The 10,977-nt window shown below is 44.9% G+C and overlaps 1 protein-coding gene across 1 annotated transcript; it reads left to right on the forward strand.

The window, feature by feature from the left end:
• The first annotated feature begins 7,941 nt into the window (after window positions 1-7,941).
• Window positions 7,942-9,904, forward strand: LOC120987283 (protein kinase C delta type-like). The gene is made up of 3 exons (XM_040415864.1): window positions 7,942-7,979; window positions 8,498-8,699; window positions 9,707-9,904. Exons 1-3 carry the CDS (start codon window positions 7,948-7,950, stop codon window positions 9,902-9,904), a joined length of 432 nt encoding a protein of 143 aa, XP_040271798.1. The 5' UTR covers window positions 7,942-7,947.
• Window positions 9,905-10,977: the final 1,073 nt, after the last annotated feature.

Genomic DNA, 10,977 nt, shown 5'->3' on the forward strand with positions numbered 1-10,977 from the left:
TGGGTGAGATAAATATCTTGGTCAAATGCCAACTTTGTATAAAAAAATGGGAAAAGTTGTCTTTTGCCAAGATATTTCTCTCACCCAGCATGGGTATATGTAAAATGACACCCCAAAACACATTCTCCACCTTCTCCTGAGTATGGAGATACCAGATGTGTGACACTTTTTTGCAGCCTAGGTGGGCAAAGGGGCCCATATTCCAAAGAGCACCTTTCGGATTTCACTCGTCATTTTTTACAGAATTTGATTTCAAACTCCTTACCACACATTTGGGCCCCTAGAATGCCAGGGCAGTATAACTACCCCACAAGTGACCCCATTTTGGAAAGAAGAGACCCCAGGGTATTCGCTGATGGGCATAGTGAGTTCATGGAAGTTTTTATTTTTTGTCACAAGTTAGTGGAATATGAGACTTTGTATGAAAAAAAAAAAAAAAAAAAAAAATCATCATTTTCCACTAACTTGTGACAAAAAATAAAAAATTCTAGGAACTCGCCATGCCCCTCACGGAATACCTTGGGGTGTCTTCTTTCCAAAATGGGGTCACTTGTGGGGTAGTTATACTGCCCTGGCATTTTCCAGGGGCCCTAATGTGTGGTAAGTAGGTAAATGACCAGTGAAATCCGAAAGGTGCTCTTTGGAATGTGGGCCCCTTTGCCCACCTAGGCTGCAAAAAAGTGTCACACATCTGGTATCGCCGTATTCAGGAGACGTTGGGGAATGTGTTTTGGGGTGTCTTTTTACATATACCCATGCTGGGTGAGAGAAATATCTTGGCAAAAGACAACTTTTTCCATTTTTTTATACAAAGTTGGCATTTGACCAAGATATTTATCTCACCCAGCATGGGTATATGTAAAATGACACCCCAAAACACATTCCCCAACTTCTCCTGAGTACGGCGATACCAGATGTGTGACACTTTTTTGCAGCCTAGATGCGCAAAGGGGCCCAAATTCCTTTTAGGAGGGCATTTTTAGACATTTGGATACCAGACTTCTTCTCACGCTTTGGGGCCCCTAGAATGCCAGGGCAGTATAAATACCCCACATGTGACCCCATTTTGGAAAGAAGACACCCCAAGGTATTCAATGAGGGGCATGGCGAGTTCATAGAAATTTTTTTTTTTTGGCACAAGTTAGCGGAAATTGATATTTTTTATTTTTTTCTCACAAAGTCTCCCGTTCCGCTAACTTGGGACAAAAATTTCAATCTTTCATGGACTCAATATGCCCCTCACGGAATACCTGGGGGTGTCTTCTTTCCGAAATGGGGTCACATGTGGGGTATTTATACTGCCCTGGCATTCTAGGGGCCCTAAAGCGTGAGAAGAAGTCTGGAATATAAATGTCTAAAAAATTTTACGCATTTGGATTCCGTGAGGGGTATGGTGAGTTCATGTGAGATTTTATTTTTTGTCACAAGTTAGTGGAATATGTGACTTTGTAAGAAAAAAAATAAAATTCCGCTAACTTGGGCCAAAAAAAAGACTGAATGCAGCCTTACAGAGGGGGGGGGGGGGGGATCAATGACAGGGGGGGTGATCAATGACAGGGGGGTGATCAATGACAGGGGGGGTGATCAATGACAGGGGGGTGATCAATGACAGGGGGGGTGATCAATGACAGGGGGGTGATCAGGGAGTCTATATGGGGTGATCACCCAACTGTCATTGATCACCCCCCTGTAAGGCTGCATTCAGACGTCCGTATGATTTTTACGGATCCGATCAGTCTATCAGTGGATCCGTAAAAATCATGCGGACATCTGAATGGAGCTTTACAGGGGGGTGATCAATGACAGAGGGGTAATCAATGACAGGGGGGTGATCAGGGAGTCTATATGGGGTGATCACCACAGTCATTGATCACTCCCCTGTAAGGCTGCATTCAGACGTCCGTATGATTTTTACGGATCCGATCAGTCTATCAGTGGATCCGTAAAAATCATGCGGACATCTGAATGGAGCTTTACAGGGGGGTGATCAATGACAGGGGGGTAATCAATGACAGGGGGGTGATCAGGGAGTCTATATGGGGTGATCACCACAGTCATTGATCACTCCCCTGTAAGGCTCCATTCAGACGTCCGTATGATTTTTACGGATCCGATCAGTCTATCAGTGGATCCGTAAAAATCATGCGGACATCTGAATGGAGCTTTACAGGGGGGTGATCAATGACAGAGGGGTAATCAATGACAGGGGGGTGATCAGGGAGTCTATATGGGGTGATCACCACAGTCATTGATCACTCCCCTGTAAGGCTGCATTCAGACGTCCGTATGATTTTTACGGATCCGATCAGTCTATCAGTGGATCCGTAAAAATCATGCGGACATCTGAATGGAGCTTTACAGGGGGGTGATCAATGACAGAGGGGTAATCAATGACAGGGGGGTGATCAGGGAGTCTATATGGGGTGATCACCACAGTCATTGATCACTCCCCTGTAAGGCTGCATTCAGACGTCCGTATGATTTTTACGGATCCGATCAGTCTATCAGTGGATCCGTAAAAATCATGCGGACATCTGAATGGAGCTTTACAGGGGGGTGATCAATGACAGGGGGGTGATCAGGGAGTCTATATGGGGTGATCACCTCCGTCATTTATTACTCCCCTGTAAGGCTGCATTCAGACGTCCGTATGATTTTTACGGATCCGATCAGTCTATCAGTGGATCCGTAAAAATCATGCGGACATCTGAATGGAGCTTTACAGGGGGGTGATCAATGACAGGGGGGTAATCAATGACAGGGGGGTGATCAGGGAGTCTATATGGGGTGATCAGGGGTGATCAAGGGCTAATAAGGGGTTAATAAGTGACGGGGGGGGGGGGGGGGGTGTAGTGTAGTGGTGCTTGGTGCAACATATTACTGAGCTGCCTGTGTCCTCTGGTGGTCGATCCAAACAAAGGGGACCACCAGAGGACCAGGTAGCAGGTATATTAGACGCTGTTATCAAAACAGCGTCTAATATACCTGTTAGGGGTTAAAAAAATCACATCTCCAGCCTGCCAGCGAACGATCGCCGCTGGCAGGCTGGAGATCCACTCGCTTACCTTCCGATCCTGTGAGCGCGCGCGCCTGTGTGCGCGCGTTCACAGGAAATCTCGCGTCTCGCGAGAGGACGCACCGGCGCGTCCACCCAGAACAACAGGACCGCCGCAAAGACGCAATCCTGCGTACGGCGGTCCTGAGGTGGTTAAGGGGTTAAGGTACTTGGCCTGGGGTCTGTATTTATTTAGGGGGTCTGTTTTCTGTATTTATTTTGGAGTCTGGTCGGAGTCGGTATTTATCTATGGGTGCTAGATGCTATTAACCTCTTGCCGTCACACTAAAGCCGAAAGGCGTCAGTGCGGCGGCTCTCTCAGGTCTCAATGACGCCTATTGGCGTCATCTCATGAGACCCGAGATTTCGTGTGAACGCGCGCGCGCTGCTCGGAAGTTATACTACAGCCTGCCGGCGATGATCATTCGCTGGCAGGCTGTAGATGTTAAAATAATCGCATCAGAAAGGTATGTCAGGCGCTGTTTTGTTAACGGCGTCTGATATACCTGCTACCTGGTCCTCTGGTGGTCCCTTTTGCTTGGATCGACCACCAGAGGACACAGGCAGCCCTGTGAGTAGCACCAATCACCACACTACACTACACCCCCCCCTGTCACTTATTAACCCCTGATCACCCCATATAGACTCCCTAATCACCCCCCTGTCATTGATCACCCCCCTGTAAGGCTCCATTCAGATGTCCATATGTGTTTTGCGGATCCACGGATCCGCGGATCCGCAAAACACGGACACCGGCAATGTGCTTTCCGCATTTTGCGGATCCGCACATTGCCAGAACTATATAGAAAATACCTTTTCTTGTCCGCAATTGCGGACAAGAATAGGACATGTTCTATATTTTTGCGGAACAGAAGTGCGGACCCGGAAGTGCAGATCCGCAATTCCGGATCCGAGCGGGGTCCGCAATTCCGTTCCGCAAAATGTGGAACAGAATTGCGGACGTGTGAATGGGGCCTAAGGGTCCCTTATCACCGCCAGTTAGTTAGCTACTTGTTAGGTAGTTAGCGCCCAGCCCACCGCACCGCAGTCACTGATTAGTCGCTGATTAGCATCATCGCTGACGCTAATCAGCACTAGTACTATATAGTATCTGTAAGTGATCAAGACTGATCGCAATCAGATCTATATCAGTACATTAGGGTCACCTTAGGCTCTACAAAAAACGCAGCGTTCGCCCGATCAGGCCTGATCTTGTGCGCACACTTGCGTTCAGTCCGCCCCACCGCAGTGACAGAAATGTTTTTTTTTCTGATCACTGCAAAAACACCGTAAAATCGCTGCGGCGCTATAAAGATCACTTTTGAGGGGCATGGTGATTTCATAGAAGATTTTTTTTTTGCCACAAGTTAGCGGAAATAGATTTTTTTTTGTTTTTTTGTTTTTTCTTACAAAGTCTAATATTCCACTAACTTGTGCCAAAAAAATAAAATCTTACATGAACTCACCATACCCATCACGGAATCCAAATGCGTAAAACTGCCCTGTGAAATCCTAAAGGTACTCATTGGAATTCGGGCCCCTTTGCGCATCTTAGCTGCAAAAAAGTGTCACACATGTGGTATCGCCATACTCAGGAAAAGTAGGGCAATGTGTTTTGGGGTGTATTTTTACATATACCCATGCTGGGTGAGAGAAATATCTCTGTAAATTGACAACTTTGTATAAAAAAATGGAAAAAGTTGTCATTTACAGAGATATTTCTCACACACAGGATGGGTATGTGTGAAAAGACACCCCAAAACACATTGCCCCACTTCTCCTGAGTACGGCGATACAACGTGTGACACTTTTTTGCAGCCTAGGTGCGCAAAGGGGCCCAAATTTAAATGAGTACCCTAGGAGGGCATTTTTAGACATTTGGATTCCAGACTTCTTCTCACGCTTTAGGGCCCCTAAAATGCCAGGGCAGTATAAATACCCCACAAGTGACCACATTTTAGAAAGAAGACACCCCAAGGTATTCCGTGAGGGGCATGACGAGTTCATGTAAAATTTTATTTGTTGTCACAAGTTAGTGGAATATGAGACTTTGTAAGGAAAAAAATTAATAAAAAATAAAAATAATTTTACGCTAACTTGTGCAAAAAAAAAAAAACTTCTATGAACTCGCCATGCCCCTCAGTCCTCACGGAATACCTTGGGGTGTCTTCTTTCCAAAATGGGGTCGCTTGTGGGGTATTTATACTGCCCTGGCATTTTAGGGGCCCTAAAGCGTGAGAAGTAGTTTGGAATCCAAATGCGTAAAAATGCCCTGTGAAATCCTAAAGGTACTCATTGGAATTTGGGCCCCTTTGCGCACCTAGGCTGCAAAAAAGTGTCACACATGTGGTATCGCCGTACTCAGAAGAAGTAGGGCAATGTGTTTTGGGGTGTATTTTTACATATACCCATACTGTGTGTGCAAAATATCTCTGTAAATGACAACTTTTTAATTTTTTTTATACAAAGTTGTCAATTTACTGAGATATTTCTCTCACTCAGCATGGGTATATGTAAAAATACACCCCAAAACACATTGCCTTACTTCTTCTGAGTACGGCCATACCACATGTGTGACACTTTTTTGCAGCCTAGGTGCGTAAAAGGGGCCGAAAGTCCAACGAGTACCTTTAGGCTTTACAGGGTTGCTCACAATTTAGCCCCGCCCAAAATGCCATAACAGTAAGCACACCCCACAAATGACCCCATTTCGGAAAGTAGACACCCCAAGGTATTCACTGAGGGGCATAGTGAGTCCGTGGGAGATTTTTTATTTTTTTTGCCAGAATTTAGCAGAAATTGAAACTTTATTTTATTTATTTTTTCCTCAGAAAGTGTCATTTTCTGCTAACTTGTGAAAAAAAATTAAATCATACATGAACTCACCATGCCCTCCGCGAATACTTTGGGGTGTCTTCTTTCTAAAATGGGGTCATTTGGGGGGTATTTATACTATCCTGGCATTCTAGCACCTCAAGAAACATGACAGGTGCTCAGAAAGTCAGAGCTGCTTCAAAATGCGGAAATTCACATTTTTGTACCATAGTTTTGTAAACGCTATAACTTTTGCGCAAACCAATAAATATACACTTATTGGATTTTTTTTTAATCAAAGACATGTAGCACAATAAATTCTGACACAAACTTGTATAGAAATGTAATTATATTTGAACAATTTTACCAAAAAAAGTAAAAAATACACTTTTTTTGAGAAAATTGCGGTCTATTTTGATTAATATCAGAAAAACAAAAAATCTCAGCAGCAATCAAATACCACCAAAAGAAAGCTGTGTTTGTGAGAAGAAAAGGAGGTAAAATTCATTTGGGCGCCAAGTTGCATGACCGAGCAATAAACCGTTAAAGTTGTGAAGTGCCGATTTGTAAAAAAGGGCCTGGTCACTAGGGGGGTATAAACCTGTGGTCCTTAAGTGGTTAAATAGAATAATATAGTCCCCCACCTATCACCATTCCAAGTCTATGGAACTGCTGGAGATAGCCCAGCTCTGTGTTTGGCAATGCAGATTCATTACAGTTGTCAACAATGGTCTATGACAGGCATGGCCAACCTGCGGCTCTCCAGCTGTTGTAAAACTACAACTCCCACCATGCCCTGCTGTAGGATGATAGCTGTAGACTGTCCGGGCATGATGGGAGTTGTAGTTTTGCAACAGCTGGAGAGCCTCAGGTTGGCCATCCCTGGTCTATGAGAGTAACAGAAAGGGCCAAGACAATCGATGTGGTATTAATGCCTCAGATAGGAATATCCCTTTAAATGTCTTCTCCTGTTTTTCTATTATTTCCCCCCAGTTGAGGACAGTGGTGTTCGGCCAACCTGCTCTAGAAGCACAATCTCCGATAACATCAAGGAGAGATTATTATTCCATCATGTGCTCGGGCAGGGAAGTTATGGAAAGGTCGTCTTGGCTGAGGACACTTCTAACCATCAGAAGTATGCTGTGAAGATCATCAGCAAGAGAGCCATGCTTGCCGACTGTGAGGAGGCGGATGTGTTGGTGGAGCACCGAGTGTTACAGCTGGCATCTGGGAGCCCCTTCCTTGTCCACGCGGCCTTTGCATTTCAGACCAAGGTACACTACTGACAACCTCACTTTTATCAAATGTCTCCACTCATAACCCAATCAGTATAAAAGGGGCCAGCAGCAGTCGCTGGAGAACCCAAGACCCTTCACTGTAAGACCTGACAGAATGACTATCCATGTCAGAGCGAATGGGTCTGGTAGAACTGCAGGGACCCCCAGTTATAAGAACAGGGGTCCCTGAGTCCCCCTTCATGTGAATGAAGAGGTAGTTTGCATACATGACCAATGCTTTATTTAAAACTCCATTAAAACACATACAATGGCTGTGTGCTCTCTGCTTCCGGGTGCGTACTCATACGCTCCGCGATCTGCAAGATGCGGCTAAAGAGGGGACGTGTGCTATCTTTTGAGGCACGGCTGCACAGACTCAGAAGCACCGGTGTCCGTTTTTGGCAAATCCGCAGTTTGCGGTCTGGAAAAAAGGATGTGGTCATGCGAATGGGACCTAAGGGTTGTCCACCATGTCTCCATCACAGGACCAGGACAGATTTATAGCAGCTACAGGAAACCATTGAAGGTTCCTATTCAATAACTGCAAGCAGAGATCATAACTGACAATCTGATACAGAAAGATTATAAAACTGTCTAATCTTTCACTATATACAAAGAATAACCATTACTTAAGGAAACTGGAATATCCCTTCAAGGATTACAGAAGCCACTGCTATATTCTGTACAGTAAATGTGTAAATGTGATCTGATGGTTCAGTAATGGCGTCTTCTATGTCACAGATGCTTGTTCTACTTGGGCTGGAATACATGAGCTGCGGGGACCTCGATCAATTCCTGAGGATGAAGGGGCGGCTTGACATCCCCAGTGCAAGGTAAGGCTGGATACAAAACCTCAGCTAAACGGTCAGAAGATGCCATGAAATGTTAGATACAGCGTCCTGCCCCATGTACATCACACTGATGAGATCTGCTCCCCCGTTTCTTCTCTACCAAAGAAGGATTGAAGAAATGTTAGGGAATGTTCCCCTCTTCCTTGGGCTCTGATCCTCCATCTGATATTAAAAGACATACAGGAGAACAGATCTCCCCCGTGTGATGTGAAGAAGCCTTAGTCACATTCCCAGGTATTAAAGGGGTTCTACTGGGAATGGTCAATGGTCCCAAGCAACCTGTCCTAGAATGTGACTAGAACTGGTTTCCTCCAATAGCTGAGCTGATCAATGGGGTGAGGGATGTGAAGCCACCATGCAGCCCTGGCAATAAGAAATTGCCTCCTCAGTTGACAGTGATAAGATATATATTTTGCCTCTTATTTTACTGATTGGTAAGAATGTCTAACAGTCTTCTGTGTTATCCTCGCATTATATTCATTTCGTTACTTTTCTGACAGATTCTATGCCGCTGAGCTCGTGTGTGGCATCCAATTTCTCCATTCGAAGGGAATCATCCACAGAGACCTCAAGCCCGAGAACATCCTGGTGGCTGAGACGGGCCATATTAAGATCACGGATTTCGGTCTCGCACTTGACAACATGCTTGGAGACCGCACAGCCACCGAATATGCTGGGACAAAGGGCTATGTGGCTCCTGAGGTGAGAAAAAGGGGGTTTCCTCATTTCCACCATTCCATTTGTATTAAAGTGGTTTTCCAGGTTTGGAATATCGGTCGCATATTCTCAGCTTCAGCCATTAATATCACATTGGTGGAGGTCCGACTCTTGGCACCCCCACCTATTACCTGTTTGAAGGGTCCTCATTGATGGTCTGAGCTCTACCTCATTGATTACTGCACGCCACCTACTTGATGCCGGCTACTGCAGCTTCTTCTCATTGACGTGAACGGGACAAGGCTGTAATAACCTGCAGGTAGCGCCCGGCCCTTCATACAGCTGATTGGTGGGGATGTCGAGAGTCAGACCCCAACTGATCTGATACTGATGGCCTATTCTGAAGAAAGATAATGAATATTCTGAACCCAGAAATCCATTTAATAATGGTAATTATTCTTATTATTAATCATTCATCTTCAGATCATTATGTATTGATGAATGCCTCATCTTAACTCATTCCTTTTTACAGACACAGGGGAAGAGTTATCAAGACTCGCACTTTCTGCGCCGGTCTTGATATCTCCTGTGTTGCTCCTGCAGTCCATGTCCCAACCAAAAATCTACGACATCTCTGAGCGTCCGTACATTTCTGGCTTCAAATGTACCAGAAAACTGTCACAAATAAAAATAAATTATTCATGGGTGGCTGACCATGCCCCTGTGACAAAAAACAAAACAGCAATTCTGGCGTTGAGATGTTTTTTTATTTTTTTTATGGTGTTCTCTTAACAGCAATACTTCTGTATTATTGCAAATAGTTATTTTCATGCTTTTTTCTACAGAGTGTATGAGGTGCCCCTACAGCAGCAGATGACTTTGTGGTTACAGTTTATCTGCAGCTGGATGGAGGCAGAACATCTTGTCCTCATTCAGCTAAACACCTTGTGTGACCCAATACTACGCTATGCCAGCAATGGCCACAGCCTGAGCACCTACAGTGCGGGTTTATAGTATAAGCCGTGTAGTCACTCTTCTCTCCTTTCTGGCAGATGCTGGCTAAGGAGGAGTATGGCGTCGGAGTGGACTGGTATTCATTTGGTGTCATCTTAAATGAAATTATCACCAGTGAGTGCACTTACCAACCTGCACTGTTTGCACGCTCCGGCGCTAAAGACATCATTAAAAAGGTCAGTATGTTCCTACATGACACTACTGTACTGTATACAATGTTACATGACAACCTGTGATAGGAGACATCTCCCCCTACAATGCCCCATAGTGCACCATGATCTCCTTCACTAATACTCACCACTGTAGTGTTCAGGAGGGGTCGCCCCTCAGGATAGCAATACACAACCAGCACCTCTGTAGTATACAAGGTGACAACACTGGTCTCCACCAGAGAGGATGCCGAATAGGATGCTGGAGCCACAACTTCTCCAGCACAGACTCAGCAATAGCACAAATGTCTGCCAAGAGCTCCAAGGACTGCCCTGGAGCCAGGTTACATAGGAGCAGCAGGAAATATCATTTCTATTCTCCCATGGTAACATTTTTGGGAATTACTGACCTAATGGATAATTGGAATGAGAGTTTCCCTTTAAAGTAAGAGCCTGGTACGTGTAGTTACTGTACTGAGGACATGTCTACACACTTAGTCCACCCCTCGGAGTTTATGTAACAAGAAGACACAGATTTCTAAAATCCCCCATTGCTGACACTACAGCCTGAGTCCAGCATTCAGACAGAATAAACATTAGGCAAAATTTATCAAAACTACTACAAGAGAAGACAAGTGAGAAAGTCGCCCAGGGAAGCCAATCAGATTGCAGATTTCATTTCCCAGCTAGCCTCTGCAAATATAAGAAGCCAATCAGATTGCAGATTTCATTTCCCAGCTAGCCTCTGAAAATGTAAGAAGCCAATCAGATTGCAGATTTTATTTCCCAGCTAGCCTCTGAAAATGTAAGAAGCCAATCAGATTGCAGATTTTATTTCCCAGCTAGCCTCTGAAAATGTAAGAAGCCAATCAGATTGCAGATTTAATTTCCCAGCTAGCCTCTACAAATGTAAGAAGCCAATCAGATTGCAGATTTCGTTTCCCAGCTAGCCTCTGAAAATGTAAGATCTGGAGTCTGATTGGTCATTGTGTTCATTAGTCGTTATAGTCACTAAGTTATAATTACATTCCTCATTTTCAGCTCCTCCAGAGACATCCTGCCAAGCGCTTAGGAGTCCACGGGAACATCCGAGGCCATCATTTCTTCCAGCATATTGACTGGGTCTCTGTGGAAGCCCTTCGGATGGCCCCACCACACAT

This window comes from Bufo bufo, chromosome 1, assembly GCF_905171765.1.
Source record: "Bufo bufo chromosome 1, aBufBuf1.1, whole genome shotgun sequence".
NCBI lineage: Eukaryota > Metazoa > Chordata > Amphibia > Anura > Bufonidae > Bufo > Bufo bufo.